The 18,038-nt window shown below is 49.1% G+C and overlaps 1 protein-coding gene across 3 annotated transcripts in view; it reads right to left on the bottom strand.

The window, feature by feature from the left end:
- Window positions 1–14,041, bottom strand: part of map7d1a (MAP7 domain containing 1a) — a 478,390-nt gene extending 464,349 nt beyond the window's left edge. For all 3 annotated transcript variants that reach the window (XM_085962371.1, XM_085962376.1, XM_085962373.1), the window contains exon 1: window positions 13,873–14,041. In XM_085962371.1, the coding sequence (XP_085818497.1) occupies window positions 13,873–14,026 (154 nt within the window). In that variant the 5' untranslated portion in view covers window positions 14,027–14,041. The remainder of the gene's footprint in view (window positions 1–13,872) is intronic.
- Window positions 14,042–18,038: the final 3,997 nt, after the last annotated feature.

Here is an 18,038-nt window from a genome sequence, read left to right as displayed (position 1 = left end):
CTAAAATATCAAAAGTACTGTTAGCCAGGACAGTGCAAGTGGTGAAATCAGGGATTAAGTGGAGGTCAGATACACAAAGCCTGCGAGCTGTTCGAGCTGCCGTTATCTAACATAAGGCCCCTGGTGTCATCCCACAGCATACAATCAATACTTGGCGATGTCATGGGCCAGACTTTGTCCCATGAAACAGCAGCTGATGTGGATCAGGCGGGACTGTCGGAATCTTCAAACACTTTCACCAACATTCAGCTCCATCCTCACATTCAACACGTTCCCTGAACTACAGTTCCACCCCCCTCCACCCGCACCATACTTCATCGAGACCACCCTCCAATAGTGATACAATCACTGAAAAAATCTCCACACACCCAACATATGGCCGGGATTTTTGCGGTCAGCGGCGAAGGAATGGCGCTCGCCCTTCACCTCGCTGACAGCTGCCGACAGACTTGTTGCGGGCTGAGCGGAGACTTGCTCTAATTGGGCGTCAGATCCAACTAGGCGCCCGCTACAGGAGATCTGTGAGCGGGACAATAAACAGCGAGGCTCTTCAACCAATCAGATTGCAGAACCTGCTCTGAGACACTGCGGGGGCGATTTTAGCCCTACTCGCTCAGCAGAAACCTGGTGGGTGGGCATTTAAAATCGCCCTAGTTCTTGCCTGTCCGAAAGTCGCCATGTTTGCAACGTCTGCAATTTTAACCTGCGCTCGTGAGCAGGCAGCAGGGACACGCGCCGGGAGCCAACAGGGTCCTTCTTTACCTTTGCATGTTGCGGCCCAATTACATAAGAACATAAGAAATAGGAGCAGGAATAGGCCACTTGGCCCCTCCAGCCTGCTCCGCCATTCAATAAGATCATGGCTGATCTTGGGCTCAAAGCCACTTCCCCGCCCGCTCCCCATAACCCTTCAGTCACTTATCTTGCAAAAATCTGACTATCTCCACCTTAAATGTATTTAATGACCCAGCCTCCACGGCTCTCTGGGGCAGAGAATTCCACAGATTTACGACCCTCTGAGAGAAGAAATTCCTCCTCATCTCAGTTCTAAAAGGGTGACCCTTTATTCTGAAACTATGCCCCCACGTTCTAGATTTCCCCACGAGGGGAAACATCCTGTCTGCATCTACCTTGTCGAGCCCCCTCAGTATCTTATATGTTTCAATAAGATCACCTCTCATTCTTCTAAATTCCAATGAGTATAGGCCCAACCTGCTCAACCTTTCCTCATAAGTCAACACCCTCATCTCTGGAATCAACTGAGTGAATCGTCTCTGAACTGCCTCCAATGCAAGTATATCCTTCCTTAAATAAGGAGACCAAAACTGTACGCAGTACTCAAGGTGTGGTCTCACAAAGTGACTGAGACTCACATACACACAGAAACACACTCACACACACACACACACACACACACACACACACACACACACACAGACAGAGACACACACAGACACAGCCACTGAGACATACACACACACACACAGACAGAGACAGACACAGACACAGACATTGAGACACACACACACACACACACACACACAGACAGAGACACACACAGACACAGACACTGAGACACACACACACAGACACACAGACAGACAGAGACACACACAGACACAGCCACTGAGACACACACACATACAGGGGCACACACACACACACGCACACACAGACACACACATACACATAGACAGACACACACACACAGGGGTTATTTTAACTTTTGGCGATAGTGTCAAACATGTGATATCGGCTCGGCCATCCATTATACATCTGTCCTGATTTGACATCAATGGAAATAAGAATCAAGAGAGGTGAGTAACAGCGGCCGAGCCGATACTGTCAGTTTTACACTATCACCCAAATTTTCCATGACCCCCCTGCACTCTGAGCTGAAGTGGGGATGTGTAAATCCAATCACAAATCTAAAATCTACCCCCCACCCCATATATTATACATTGGCCCAGAAATTCGGGTCGGGGGCTTCCCGCGGGTGCAAGCCCCCGACCTACACTTACATATCGCGCTGACATTTGAAGACTGGGCCTGCTTGGATTTCCGGTCTGTGGCCCGGTTCAGCTCCCGGCGCGCTGTGCGTGCGTGATCCTGCGGCGTACTTAGTGCGATGAGCCGGCTGGGATCACGTGAGCACTGGGCAACCAATGGGAGTTTACAAAAGTCCATTCATGAGTTAGGCATAAGACCTGTCAAACTCATGAAAAGTACGGGCGCCCAAAACACTACTTAAACTTTAAATAAAAGTTTTTTAAAATTCCAATAATTAAATTAACTATTAATAACTTAAAAAAATAATTTAAACAATTATTCAAATTTCTGCCAAAAATTCTTTTTCAAGAAATCGGGTCCAAAAATTAACTTACCTTACTGTAAATTCTTTAAAAATAATAAACCTGTGGAAAAAAAATTCTAACTTTAATTATTAGACCACTTACCTTATAAAACTAAGTCCTTACTGTTAGATCCGTGTATTTTTGATGTTGTGTGTCCTTCAATAATTAGACACGAGACTGCAGGGAACAATCAACAGGTATTTACTGGATGAGGGTTACTCTAAAACTAATGTACAAATCCCTACTCAGGGTTTATATACAGGTGTGGTCACTGCCGGTACTACAGTATACAGGAGCTGTAAAAAGTAGTTCTCCCCTTAAAGGTACATACACTACAATTCCTCCCCTTTTAGATTGACAGTACCATAACATTCATTTAACAATTAACACTTTTTAACATGCACATTAACTGAAAATAGTCCATTTATAAATTCAGTCTTTGGGGCGGCTTCCTGATCCTTTCTGGATAGCGCCTTTCCTGAGTGTCTTGTTCTTGGTGCGGAGGCCCCCTGTCGTCAGTTGGTTCATCAGCTTCCGATGCTACTGTTTCTGGGGTAGATGCTACCTGTATGTCGGGTTCATCACCAGGTGCGCGAGACATGGGGTTGACTCGTTCCTGTGACTCTAGGATCTGGTCGACATGGCGTCTCACAATGTTCTCCCCAACATCCACTGTGTACATTAGTGGCCCCTGCCGTGTGCATATCGTTCCTGGTTGCCATTTCTCTGTTCGGTAGTTGCGGGCCAAGACTGGTTGCCCTACATTGAAGCTGCTTGCCGGCTTCTCATTGATGTGCTGGAATTGCTTATTCTCAACATCTCTTCGTACATTTGGTCTGAGCAAATCCAGACGAGATCTCAACCTTCAGTTAAAGAACATCATGGCCGGGGTCTGGTTGGTGACTGCATGTGTCACATTTCTGTAGGCTAACAGGAAATTGTCCACCTTATGCTGTAGTAGAATGTCGTCATCGCACATGGCCCTTACTGCTTTCTTAAAGGTTTGTACGAACCTCTCAGCCAATCCATTTGTGGCTGGATGATATGGGGCGGATGTGTAATGCCTTACCCCATTCCTTTTCATGAATCTTCGAAACTCTTCGGACACAAACTGTGGTCCGTTATCAGAGCAAATCTGCTCTGGCAAGCCGTTCCTGGCAAATATGGTCCGTAGGACTGCAATAGTTTTCTCCGTGGTGGTGGACGACATTTTGATCACCTCAGGCCATTTCGAGTGCGCATCCACGGCTATTAGAAACATTGAGTCCATGAATGGACCAGCAAAATCAATATGCACCCGTTGCCATGGAGATGAGGGCCACTCCCATGGGTGTAGAGGGGCATGTGGTGGTGCATTTTGGACCTTCTGGCATCCTGAACAGCTCTTTGTCAGGTCCTCAATTTGCTGATCGATCCCCGGCCACCACACATAAGCCCTAGCAAGGCTTTTCATTTTCACCCCTCCCAGATGGCCTTCGTGAAGCTCATTTAGCACTCTCTCCCTTAACTTGGGTGGAATTACCACTCGGGATCCACACATCAAGGTCCCCTGGCATACTGACAGCTGTTCTCTTCTGGATGAGAATGCTGGCAAAAGTGAGTCGCCATGTGTTGGCCATCCCTTCACCATCAAGTCATATACCCGAGAAAGTGTCGTGTCATTTCGGGTCTCCTTCTCTATATCAGCGTTAGTTACTGGCAAGCGTTCAATTATAGTCGAATGAAATATTTTGACAGGGTCCACTGCTGGTGCTTCCTCCGCAGTAGGCAGTGGCAGGCATGATAGCCCATCAGCGTTTCTATGCTGTTTCGTGCCCTTATACTCGATTTCATATTGGTTCGCCCCTAGAAAAAGGGACCATCTTTGTAGCCGTTGCGCAGTCATCACTGGCACGCCCTTCTTTGGATTAAAGATGGAGACAAGTGGTTGGTGGTCAGTCAGCAAGGTGAACTTCTGCCCGTGCAGATAGCGGTTGAACTTTTTTACTCCCCACACTAGGCTGAGGACCTCCCTGTCAATCTGGGCGTAGTTACGCTTGGCTGAGGTTAGTGCCCAAGACGCAAAGGCTACCGGCCTCTCCGAGCCGTCCGGGAACTTGTGCGACAGCACCGCTCCAATGCCATAGGGTGATGCATCACACGCCAACCGAATTGGTAGTGCTGGGTTGAAATGAGCCAACACCTCTTTTGATGTGATCAATTCTTTGTACTTCTGGAAAGCTCGTTTACATTCGTCATTCCACTTCCATGGTACCCCCGTTTGCAGTAGGGTGTTCAGTGGGTGTAGTACTGTAGACAAATTCGGCAAGAACTTATGGTAGTAGTTCACCAGCCCGAGGAACGACCTCAGTTGTGACACATTTTCCGGTGCTGGACCCTTGACTACTGCCTCAATATTTTCAGGGGACTTATGTAACCCCTCTTCATCAATAACGTGGCCACAATACGAGATCTGCTTCTGGAAAAACTCGCATTTGTGGCGATTTGCTCGGAGCCCATATTCCTTCAATCTAGTGAGCACCTGCTCCAGGTTGGCAAGGTGATCACTGTCATTTTCGCCCGTGACCAGGATGTCGTCCAAATAACACTGGATCCCTGGAATCCCTTGCAGGACTTGATCCATTGCCCTTTGCCAAATAGCCGGAGCTGATGCTACCCCGAACACCAGCCGGTTGTACTGGTACAGACCTTTATGAGTGTTGATCGTGAGGTACTGTTTCGAGGCTTCTTCTACCTCCATTTGCAGGTACGCCTGGGCCAGATCAAACTTAGTGAAGTGTTTCCCTCCAGATAGCGAGGCGAAAATATCTTCAATCCACGGAAGCGGATATTGTACCGTGTGAAGGACTGCGTTCACTGTCACCTTAAAGTCCCCACAGATGCGAACTTTCTTTGGTTCCCCAGGCGTATTACTCAACGACCTCTTCATTACAGGAACGACGGGTGTGGCCCACTCGCTCCAGTCCACTTTGGACAGTACTCCTGAACGTTCCAAACCTTCCAGCTCTGCTTCGACGGCTGGGCGGATCGCATAAGGCACCGATCTGGCCTTAAAAAACTTTGGGCTTGCATTTTCCTCTATTTTGATTGTCGCTGTTATGCCTTTTAGTGTTCCGAGTCCCTCCTGGAACACTTCTTGTGCGTCAGTTAGCATTTTTGACAGTCGTCCAGGTGTGGCATCGTCATCCTTTTTGGCAGCTACAGTCAGTGCTTGTATGGAATGCCAATCTAGCTGTATCTTCCGGATCCATTCACGTCCTAGTAGTGGTGGTCCTCCATCTGGCAATACATATAGATCCATTTTTGGTGTTTCCTTACCGTTATATACAATGTTCACCCTTATTTTTCCTTTGGGGTAGACTTTTGCCCCGTGTACGTCTTCAAGACAATCTCTGTATCTCTCAAGGGTATATGTGAGAATAGCCGCTTGTAGTCCCTTCGGTTTATGACTGTTAGGGCTGATCCTGTGTCCAATTCCATTTTCACTTGGACTCCAGCTATCTTGAGTGTGACCCAGATAGCTTGATGATCCTCCGTTTGGATCACCTTATGTAGTTTCAGACAACCCAGCTCCTTGCTTTCGGAGTCTGTATCACTTTTCTGTTCGTCTGAACTACTCTCCGTCACCTTATGTACCTTCTTGTACTTCTCCTGTGGCGATTTCTTGCTGCTGGTTTTCTTTCCCGACCTGCAGACTCTTGCTATATGTCCTACTTTTCCACACTGTCTGCACACTTTGTCCTTAAACCAGCAATCATTATGGTCATGTGTTGTTCTGCCGCAGCGATAGCACTTCACTGTTCCGTATGACATTTCATTTGTGCCATATTCTTGCGGTCTCCATTGTATCTCTGCAGCGCCCCGTGCGGCTGCTTCATGTGATACTGCCATGCTGAAAGCCTTGTCCAGCGTAAGATCCTTTTCTGATAGAAGCCGTTTCTGGGTTCCTTCACTTTGAAGTCCACACACAAACTTGTCCCTTAAATTATCTGCTAGTCCCGTTCCAAACTGGCAGTGTTTCGATAGCTTGCGCAGTTCCGTTAAATACTCAGCATTGCTTTCATCTTTATGCTGGTTTCTTTTGTGAAACTTAAATCTTTCTGCTATCAGCAGCGGTGTGGGGTTTAAGTGGCTCTGCAGGATTGACACTATGTTTCCAAAATCCTTTTCCACTGGCTTCTCTGGGGTTACTAGGTTTCGCAGTAAGCCATACGTTTTTGCACCCATGGAATTCAACAATATCAGTGCTTTCCTCTCATCTGGCACTTCATTCGCGTTGCAATACACTTCTATACGTTTGACATATGTCGTCTAATCTTCGACTTCATTGTCGAACGCTGTGATACTGCCACTCTTCGGCATCCCTGGGTGTGGTTAGACTGGCTCAAAATGGCGTTTTCCGGCGCTCTCCCTTCTTCACCGCTGCGGCTCAAAATAGCGTTTTCCCGTGCTCTCCCTTCTTCTCTGCTGCGGCTCAAAATGGCGTTTCCCGCGCTCTCCCTTCTTCTCCGCTGCGGCTGCTCAGCCCTTGAACACCGGCGGCGCTCTGCACGTTTCCCTTTCTTCCCCGCTGACGCTGCTCATCCCTTGAACACCGGCTGCGCTCTGCGCGTTTTCCTTCGCGCCTCTCTCTCTTCTCCCGTCGACGCCGTTCGGTCCTGAACACCGGCTGCGCCCTGTGCGCTCTACCCTCTCTCTTCTCCCGTCGACGCCGCTCGGTCCTGAACACCGGCTGCGCCCTGTGCGCTCTACCCTCTTTCTTCTCCCGTCGACGCTGCTCGGCCTTTTCTGTGCCGTCGGTCGGCTCTAGCCGCCTCTGTCCGGGAATGGTCTGCGCCGTATCTGTTGCCAGCCCGTTTTGCTGGACCACCGTGACTGGAGAACCAAGCCCAGCTCTCAACAGCCTCCCCTGCGATGCTCAAATCTCCGCTGGATGACTGGGCGGTTGCTCGTGGTCGATGCCCGTGCTTCTGGCCTCAACTTTCTTCCACTGTTCTCCAGGAGCGAATCCCTGGGAGGTAATGCAGAGTTGCAGGTAGGTTAGAATCTGCCTCGTCGCCAATGTTAGATCCGTGTATTTTTGATGTTGTGTGTCCTTCAATAACTAGACACGAGACTGCAGGGAACAATCAACAGGTATTTACTGGATGAGGGTTACTCTAAAACTAAAGTACAGATCCCTACTCAGGGTTTATATACAGGTGTGGTCACTGCCGGTACTACAGTATACAGGAGCTGTAAAAAGTAGTTCTCCCCTTAAAGGTACATACACTACACTTACGTCTGCTTTTTACATTCGTCAAAAGTGGAGGCCTTCACGCACGGACAAACCCGTCAAAAAAAACGAAGTTCAACGCGAACGCGCTGCCTCAACCGTCGCTAGGGAACCGCCTCTTAACCCCTTGGTTCAGAGGAGAGGAAATGCCGGTTTTCCGCGCATGCGCTGTGCATGCTGAAATCCGGCACTTCCAACGGGCCCACGCGTGAGTACCCCGTCCGTACTCACGCGTTGGGACCGGAATTACTGGGCCATATTGTATTATGGAAACTTTGCACTAGCTATTCTAAATACGGTACCTCACATCAACAATAGACTAAATACTATATAAAGAGGGCAATATATCGAGTAAACTAGCACTGTTTTTTTTAGAAAGATCAGCAAATGCCAGACAGAGAGTTTGAACCAGCCAATGATTCTCGAAGTTCTTGTGGGTTCATGACATCACACACACAGTGCCGAATTCTTTGGCATACCTTCTGGAGTTTTACTGTTTACACATAATATTAGTCATTCTCACACTGCACTGCTCATGGTGAATCCAAGCAGTCTTTCTCTTATCTGTCTTTTGTCTTCTTCCTGCTGCTTCTTTCTGTCACCTGTCCTTCTTCTCTCTGCTCTCCAGTTTCTCTCTTTTCTCCTCTCTGTGTTCTTCCGTCAGCCGTGGCTCAGTTGATGGCACCTCCCTCTCTAATTCAGAAGGTTGTGGGCTCAAGTCCCACTCCAGAGGCTTGTGCACATATTCTAGGCTGTGGGAGGAGCTGTCTTTCGGATGAGATGTTAAACCGAGGTCCCGTCTGCTCTCTCAGGTGGATGTAAAAGATCCCACAGCACTAATTTGAAGAAGAGCAAGGGCATTCTTCCCAGTGCCCTGGCCAATATTTATCCCTCAACCAAAATCATTAAATCAGGTGATCTGGTCATTATCACATTGCTGTTTGTGGAAGCTTGCTGTGCGCAAATTGGCTGCCACATTTCCTACATTACAACAGTGAGTACACTACAAAAGTATTTTATTGGCTGTAAAGCGCTTTGGTGGGTCCTAAGTTTGTGAAAGGTGCGACATAAATACAAGTCTTCCCTTTCCTTTTTCCCCCTTCTTTTATGTTTGGCTGGAGAGTGGTGGGCAGCAGATTGTTGGTTGGGTGGAGCGATCCAACCAAGGCCTCAGACCAGCAGGACCTAGCTGGTGCCAGGTTTCCCCTGAAGGCAAGGGAAGGATCGAGCCAGGGCCACAAGATGTGGCAGGTTGCTGAAAGGGGAAAGAATCTGGCCAGAACCTCATGCCAGTGGCATGTCGCAGGCTGCTGGTATGGGGAGGGACCCAGCCAGCGTCACAGCTGGTTATGAATGTGGGGATGCATCTGGCAATGCCCAGAGGCCTGGATTGTAGAGGGAAAGTAAGGCAGGTGGAGTTGTGGCCATACCTCAGCATCAATAGAATGTAAATGTAATGGTAAGTATGCATATCTTATGACTTAAATGTAACACTCAGGCATGGCAGAAATAGCATGACAGATACATTGTGACACAGAAAGTAAGCACAAATCGAACATGAAAGCTCAAAGCTTTTAACATATTTAATACATCCCCTGTGGTTTTGCTGACAATGAGCTGAAGGAGTCTTTCTTTTACAATCTCTTTTGTCTTCATGCTGATGCTTCTCCTTCACTCGGTCTCCTGTTCTGCTTTTCTCACTCTCTCCCATTCTTCTTTTCAGTTCTGCTTCTCTCTCGTGGTCTTGTGCTGGTCTCTGGCTTTGTATTTCTTCCTCTGGTCTCTCTCTCTCTTCTATTTTTCTGTCTCTCTTTTCACTCTTTGTCTTCTCTTGCCTTGGCTGAATAGTGGCTCAATGGTGCGGGGCCTGGTGGTACATGGTGTGTTTACAGTGGGAGGAAGGACCTGACCAGGGCAGCTAGCCAGCAGGACGTGGTGGGTGTCAGGTTGTCCATGGGGAAAGTGAGCTGGCCAGGATCTCAGGCCAATGGGATGGGACAGGTGACAGATTGTGGATGGGGCAAGGGATCTGGCCAGAACCATAGGCTCAGCATTTTGAGTCATACACGCTGAGGCATCCAGTGAGGACAAGCCAGGACTGCAGAAGTAGAGTAAAGACACAGTAAAACAGGTGATGGACTGAAAGGAAAGCATAAGTGTTAAGTGAGCTTAAAGCTAACACCTAGAGGCGACATGCTGGCACAATGAAAATAGTGCGATAGCCAAATCACGACACAGTATATAGTTCGGCTATCAGTCTCAGGGTTAACCGTCATAGTACAAAATGCAATTATAAGGAACAGGCTCCTCCACCCTCAGTGCAGGAGATAAGTAGGCTTGTTGATGCAATGTATTGTATGCTGAGTGTCTGTCAGCATGGAAATATCAACGGCAGTCACATTACTCATAAAGTCAATGGACAGCGTGTCACATGTTGCTGTGTCTGACCAAAGTACAAAAGTGTTTGTTGATTGAGTTCCTTTCCCTGTTTAGTTTGCTACAATAATTATTACATAGAATTACATAGAGCGTACAGCACAGAAACAGGCCATTCGGCCCAACTGGTCTATGCCAGTATTTAAGCTCACCACGAGCCTCCTCCCACCCTTCTTCATCTAACCCAATAGCATATCTTTCTATTCCTTTCTCCCTCATGTGCTAATCTAGCTTCCCCTTAAAGGCATCTATGCTATTTGTGTCAACTGCTTCCTGTGGTAGCGAGTTCCACATTCTAGCCACTCTCTGGGTAAAGAAATTTCTCCTGAATTCCCTATTGGATTTATTAGTGATTAATTTATAGTTAAGGCCCCTAGTTCTGGTCTCCCCCACAAGTGGAAACATCTTCTCTACGTCTACCCCTTTAAACCCTTTCATAATCTCAAAGAGCTCTATCAGGTCACCCCTCCGCCTTCTCTTTTCTAGAGAAAAGAGCCCCAGCCTGTTCAACCTTTCATCACTTGTTAATGCAGATTGCACCTCTGGTTACCTGTTTAATTGTCAGCTGTGCCAAAGGATGACCTGGCAGTCTGTTGCAATGGTACAGTATGTTCACTGATGTTTACGCTGACTAAGAAAGGCTCTCCCGGTGCCTCAGAGGCTAAAGCATCATCTAGTGAGAAACCGAACCACACGTCCCTCGGATCTCAGCTGATCTCAGTCATTGGGATGCTCCAAAGAGCCTTAGTGTCACTGAGCTAGGAAGGGGAAAATCAGTCAAGCAGAGTCCTGCACCCAATTGCTATCCATGACATACAGTAAAGTGCAGGTGTGTGCACTTCGGGTGAAAATGGGGTTGGGCTTGGCGGAGCCATTCTCCATGGTTGAATAGCCTGATAGGATTCTTTTCCAGGGGAGTGAGCCTTTGGTTCGGTGGTAGTCTTCCTGCCTCTGAGTCAGAAGGCTAAGGGTTCAAGCCCCACACCAGAAAGCCCCGGCCAATTGAGACTAGAATATGGTTTCTAAATACTGGAGGTGCTCACATCTGGACATGGTGACCACTGACTCAGTGCTAATATTCCCACCTTTGAGTCAGGAGGGTTGTGTTCAGGCCCCTCTCCAGACAGCCCCAGCGAGCAGAGACCAGGGCACAGCCTCTGAATACTGGGTTGATGGCCAGCGGAGGTACTTATGTCTGATGGGTGCAGATACCTTCCATCGTAAAGGGTTGGTGGATCGTCGTCGTTGTACGTGTCTTCACACTGTTCCCTTTGGGGAACTGTATGAAGTGGTGGAAGGATTTCTGCCCGCGTTAACGCTCCTTCCGTGACTGTAACCATCTACATACCAGCCATTAGGGTGGTTAGTCCTATGGCGGGAGGGTTTTACGGGCTCCCACAACCCATACGAGGGGGGGGTCCGCCCACACCCACGGACGCAAGTATCCCGCTGGATGTCAACCCAGAATTTAGAGCCGGAGCTCCGGCTCCACTTGCCGGGACTGTCTGGAGCGGGGTTCGAAACCCTACACTTTCTGGCCCAGCGGCGGGGATGCTACTGCTACGCCAAAGGCCCACTCCAGGGTTGGTGGGTCTCTTCAGCCTTGGTTGCAGCCCACCTTGGAGAAGATACTCCAAAGATAAAAACCATGAGGAAGGCAACGGGAAACCATCGGATGTAGATCCCTCCCCCATCCACAATCTGTTATCTGCCCCTTACTCTTCCCGAGTAAGTGGTTCAAGAATCTCATGTGTAGCAGATTTGAGTTAGGGCCTGCCCTGGAGGCAGAATGCATCGGAAGGAGAGACACTCTTTTCTAGACTGACTTTATGGGTTGTGAAAAAGTTGGTTACCCCAACAAAAGTTAGCATTTCCAACATAAATTGAATCCAGAAAATACTTTAAATTTCCTAGGAAATCACTGACAATGAGTGCTAGAAGCAAAGGGACGGCGAGCTGGGTCACCTGGCACGTATAAACCCCCCTCCACAATTGTTTGGAAGACCTGTCAGTTTATGTGCCATGCAAGACCAATTACATCTCCCACACACACTGTGCACAAGCTGCATTCAAGGGACGTCATAGTGCTCACCAGTTGGAGTGTTTGTATCGCAATCTGCTGCAATGGGGAAGGATTTCTGGGATAGATTCCATAATATTTACCTGATGTCACTTTTTAAAGCATTATTTGCTGAATTTATCTTTTGCATTTATCCATTTTGTAACTACCCACCCGCCAGCCCACCCACCAGCCCACCCAGCACACCACCCAGCACACCAACCAGCCCACCCACCAACCCACCCAGCACACCCAGCCCACCCACCAACCCACCCAGCACACCCAGCCCACCCACCAACCCACCCAGCACACCCAGCCCACCCACCAACCCACCCAGCACACCACCCAGCCCACCCAGCACACCACCCAGCCCACCCAGCACACCACCCAACCCACCCAGCACACCACCCAACCCACCCAGCACACCACCCAGCCCACCCAGCACACCACCCAACCCACCCAGCACACCACCCAACCCACCAACCAGCCCACCCACCAACCCACCCAGCACACCCAGCCCACCCACCAACCCACCCAGCACACCCAGCCCACCCAGCACACCACCCAGCCCACCCAGCACCCCACCCAGCCCACCCACCCAGCCCACACACCAGCTCACCCAGCACACCACCCAGCCCACCCAGCACACCACCCAGCCCACCAACCAGCCCACCCACCAACCCACCCAGCACACCCAGCCCACCCACCAACCCACCCAGCACACCCAGCCCACCCACCCAGCACACCCACCAACCCACCCAGCACACCCACCAGCCCACCCAGCCCACCCACCAACCCACCCAGCACACCACCCAGCCCACCCAGCCCACACACCAGCTCACCCAGCACACCACCCAGCCCACCCAGCACACCACCCAGCCCACCCACCCAGCACACCCACCAACCCACCCAGCACACCCAGCCCACCCACCAACCCACCCAGCACACCCACCATCGGATATAAGAGAGAGAGTTTTATAACTGATAGCCTTATACCGAGGTTGGTGTGTAATTCTCTCCCTCCTGCCCTGCAGTTACTGAGATACCATTCCTCTGGCACTGCCAATGTCCCAAAGCACATTACAGCCGATGAAGTTTCTTTGAAGTGCAGTCACTGTTGTAATGTGGGAAACCCAGCAGCCAATTTGAGCACAGCAAGCTCCCACAGACAGCAATGTGATAATGACCAGATAATCTGTTTTAGTGATATTGGTTGAGGGATAAATATTGGCCAGGACACCGGGGAGAACTCCCCTGCTCTTCTTCGAAATAGTGCCGCGGGATCTTTTACATCCACCTGAGAGGACAGACTGGAATATCAGCCTAGATTATGTGCTAAAATCTCTGGGGTGAAAGTTGACCCCACAATCTTCTGACTCAGGGAGAGAGTGTTACTGACTGAGCCATGCCTGATACCTTACACCTTTCTTTGCCCAATGTGCACATTTCGGCAGTGGTTAGCCACTGGAGGTTGGGAACCCTGGTAGAAGTGCGCCTGTGTTAAATGTAGCTCCCCTACAGCCACTGGACAGCTGAATTGTTTTGGCATCTCTCAACTCACAACCGAGATACATGTAGGAAGTCTTTCATGGGAGATCTCATGCAAAAAGCTTTCTGAAAGTGTAAACAAACCTGGTCTCATAGCATTGCTAACTTGAGACACTGACCCGGAAGAATATAAAAGCAATTTACACAAGGTTTTTTTGTCACACTGGTGATTTTAGCCTTCTCAGCTGAATGGTACTCACCACTCAGCCTCCTGAGTGCTGCATCTCGCCATCGCTCTTCCTCCTCGCTGATTGTAAACAGGCCTCTGAGACTCGGTGTGGACAAGCAGTGCCGATCGGACGTCCTCTTCAGTCTCTTTCCTTGCCTGGATGCTCCCGTTGCAAGGTGCTGCATGTTAGCGGGGCAGGGTAGCAGGATGGGTCACGCATCTGTTCCAATCTTGTGCAGGTTCAGCGGGGAAATAAAGAATTCATTGCAACAAAAAAAAAACAATGAATAAAAAAAATAGCAGCCCTGGCAAGCACAGGAGAGACGGAGCCCAGCCTTTCCAGTGGCTCTGTTACAGAGACGTCACTGCTGCTCCTGAAATATTCAGCCTACTGCTTTGTGTGGGCCCAGCTGAAAATGAAATGCCTTCAGCCTGGATCAAGTTCTCCGTCTTTCCTGCTTTCAAAACAGCCGCAGGCAGAAAACGCATTTTACACCTTAAGGCACAGATTGAGGAAAGTTACTGCACTGGTTTCCCTGGCAACAGCGGCACAAATAACACATTGGAGTGTATCTCTTGCTGTCTCTCTGACTCTGGAATGTTCCTTCGCTAACTGAGGCTTTCTGTCTTACTCAGAAGTGTGTTGCGATTCTACTTTGAATTTTCTTTTTTGCTGACTTTTGTGTTTGTTCAGTCGGGTGAAGGGTGGGGTGGCTGTCGGTGCTGGAAAAGTCCACTGGCTGCTCTGAATGATTCCCACCTCAAGGGGAGGGCAGCTGGTTGCAGGTTAAAAGTGCCCCTTCCTGCCCATCAGTGTCCCGCAAGCCCAAACCCCAAAGTTCCACCACCACCTTCTCGAGGGCAACTAGGGATGGGCAACAAACGCCAGCCTTGCCAGCGATGCCAATATCCCGGGAACGAATAATTAAAAATGTGTCGTACAATCCATCCTCATCATCTCTCAAGGATGTAATATCTCCAAGTTTGCAGACGACACAAAGCTGGGTGGGCGTGTGTGCTGTGAGGAGGATGCAGAGAAACTCCAGTACGATTTGGACAGGTTGGGTGATTGGGCAGATGCATGGCAAATGCAGTATAATGTGGATAAATGCGAGGTTATCCACTTCGGTGGCAAAAACAGGAAGGCAGATTATTATCTGAATGGGAATAGATTGGGAAAAGGGGAAGTGCAACGAGACCTGGGTGTCCTTGTGCACCAGTCGCTGAAGGTAAGCATGCAGGTGCAGCAGGTGGTTAATAAGGCAAATGGTATGTTGGCCTTCATAGTGAGAGGATTTGAGTACAGGAGCAAGGATGTTTTGCTGCAGTTGTACAGGGCCTTGGTCGTCGTCGTACATGGCTTCACACTGTTCCCTTTGGGGAAATGTATGAAGTGGTGGAAGGATTTCAGGCCGCGATTAACGCTCCTTCCGTGACCGTAACCATCTTCGTACCAGCCATTAGGGTGGTTAGTCCTATGGCGGGAGGGTTTTACGGGCTCCCACAGCCCATACGAGGGGGGGGGGCCACCCACACCCACACCCACACCCACGGACGCAAGTATCCCGCTGGATGTCAACCCAGAATTTAGAGCCGGAGCTCCGACTCCACTTGCCGGGACTGTCTGGAGCGGGGTTCGAAACCCTACGCCTTCTGGCCCAGCGGCGGGAATGCTACCGCTACGCCAAAGGGCCTTGGTGAGACCACACCTTAAGTATTGTGTGCAGTTTGGTCGCCTTATCTGAGGAAGGATGTTCTTGCCATGGAAAGAGTGCAGCGAAGATTCACCAGACTGATTCCTGGGATGGCAGGAACGATGTATGAGGAGAGATTGGGTCGATTAGTCTTATATTCGCTAGAGTTTAGAAGAATGAGAGGGGATCTCATTGAAACTTATAAAATTCTAACAGGACTAGACAGACTAGATGCAGGAAGGATGTTCCCGATGGCGGGGAGTCCAGAACTAGGGGTCACAGTCTAAGGATAAGGGGTAAGCCATTTAGGACAGAGATGAGGAGGAATATCTTCACCCAGAGAGTGGTGAACCTGTGGAATTCTCTGCCACACAGGGCAGTTGAGGCCAATTCATTAAATATATTCAAGAAGGAGTTAGATATATTTCTTAAGGCTAAAGGGATCAAGGGATATGGGGAGAAAGCAGGGACAGGGTACTGAATTTGGATGATCAGCCATGATCTCATTAAATGGTGGAGCAGGCTCGAGGGGCAGAATGGCCTACTCCTGCTCCTATCTTCTATGTATCTATGTTTCTATGAGATTGCCAATTTAGTGCTGATTGGTGAACATTTTTTTGTCTCTCTCTGTAAGTTCGTGCCCACTGAGGGCTAGATTAAAACTGCCCAAATGCAGGATCCTTACAAGCAGGAGATTCGAACACAAAGCCGAGAACTTCTCTCTCAGATAAATACTCCTCTCCCTCCCCCTCAACTTGCTTCATAAAACTGTTCCACACCACGGAGGAGGTGTAACAAGTCACTGCAGCTGACATGCTGTGTACAGAAAAGGGAAGGGAGCTGTAATCAGCTTAACAAGAGACACGACTGAAGCCTGAGAACGGGCAGGATATCTGGGGGGGTATCAAATCTTTAGAAGCGGTGAGGGAAACATATTGGGGGAAGGGTAGTGTCACTAGTAAGAAGATCTGAGAGTAATCGAAAGAGATTATTGAAGTTCAGAGAGGAGCGAAGGTTGAGAGGGGAATGTGTACTGAGGAAAAAAAGTTTGGACACTGAGGGGAATAAATATCAATAATTGGGAGCTGAAACGGAGCATCACTGAAAGAAATCTATTCAGAGAAGGGGAAGACACGATTCATGGACCACTTTAAGTATCTGGAAATTAAATTGAATGATGGTAGGGATCTTTCTAAAACTCAGGGCTGCTTCTTGAGGCAGTATGTTAAAGGGTCCATAGTTAGCTCTTCTGATGGGAGGTTGGGTAAATGTACTACATGGGGTAGTCCTGAGCCACACAGACCAGGAACAGCCCAAATTGGTTCTTTACCTGCTGTAGTTGGCCAATTTCAACTGGGTTGGCAGTATGGACGAGGACAGTGTCGGTCTCAGCTGTGATGCCCTCACAGTCAAATAGCCCGCTGACACTCACTGTCGAGGCTGATACACCAAGCACGGCAACTGGGGCAAGGTACCAGAGGGTTGCAGGGGTCTGTGAAAATGTACTGTTCATTGAGCCAGCACTTTAAGAAATGGAAGGGGAAAAGAATATAGGCGAGGACATACTTGATGTTGAAGTAAAAGTCATGCCAGGCAGGAGGTGGAGGGAGCTGAGATCAAATACAGGGAAATTAGAGCAAGGAGAAATGTGTCATTAATCAGGGGAGTGAGAGGAGGAGCGAGTGGTGCTGTGGATGGAAATGCTGCCCTTTGTCACTTGGTCCTTGCCTCAGATCACTCCAGGTCCTGAAGTGAAATGAGTTTGGGGCAGGTTTGTCATAGTTCTTGCTGAACACGGATACATAACTCAAAAACTGGCTACAATTGGGGCACTAAATTGGAAATCTCACGATGGGAGCCCACCAGGATGGTGTGGGACATATGCCAATTCTCAGCAGGATAAGGCACATCGTTGGCACTGAGTCGAGGGAGCTTTGCCGTTCGTCCTGAATTTACAGTGAACAGATTCGAGTAATGTTCGAGGGATATCTGACCACACAAACATTAGAATGTAAGTAAAGTATCTGGAACTCTCCTCCCCAAAAAGCTGTTGAGGCGAGGTCAATTGAAAATTTCAAAACTAAGATTGACAGTTTTAGCTGGGTGAGGGTATTAAAGGATACAGAACCAATGTGGGTAAATGGATATCAGCCATGCTCTAATTGAATGGTGGAAAAGGCTCGAGGGGCTGAATTGCCTCCTCCTGTTCCTATGTTCATAAAAACCCAGGCCTAGAAATTCGTCTCGGGCGATGGCGCAAATCGAGCGGTATCAGATCGGCCCCCCGTTATACGCAGCGCCCGAGATTCAGCTCCACTGCAGTCAATAGAACTGACTATCGGGCGCTGTGTATAACAGGCGGAAAACTGACTATCGGGCGCTGTGTATAACGGGCGGAGAACTGACTATCAGGCGCTGTGTATAACGGGCGGAGAACTGACTATCGGACGCTGTGTATAACAGGCGGAAAACTGACTATCGGGCGCTGTGTATAACGGGCGGA

Source organism: Somniosus microcephalus, chromosome 20, assembly GCF_052327205.1.
Source record: "Somniosus microcephalus isolate GS21.2 chromosome 20, FLI_Smic_1.0, whole genome shotgun sequence".
Classification (NCBI taxonomy): Eukaryota; Metazoa; Chordata; class Chondrichthyes; order Squaliformes; family Somniosidae; genus Somniosus; species Somniosus microcephalus.
This window is presented reverse-complemented; position numbering and strand designations above follow the sequence as displayed.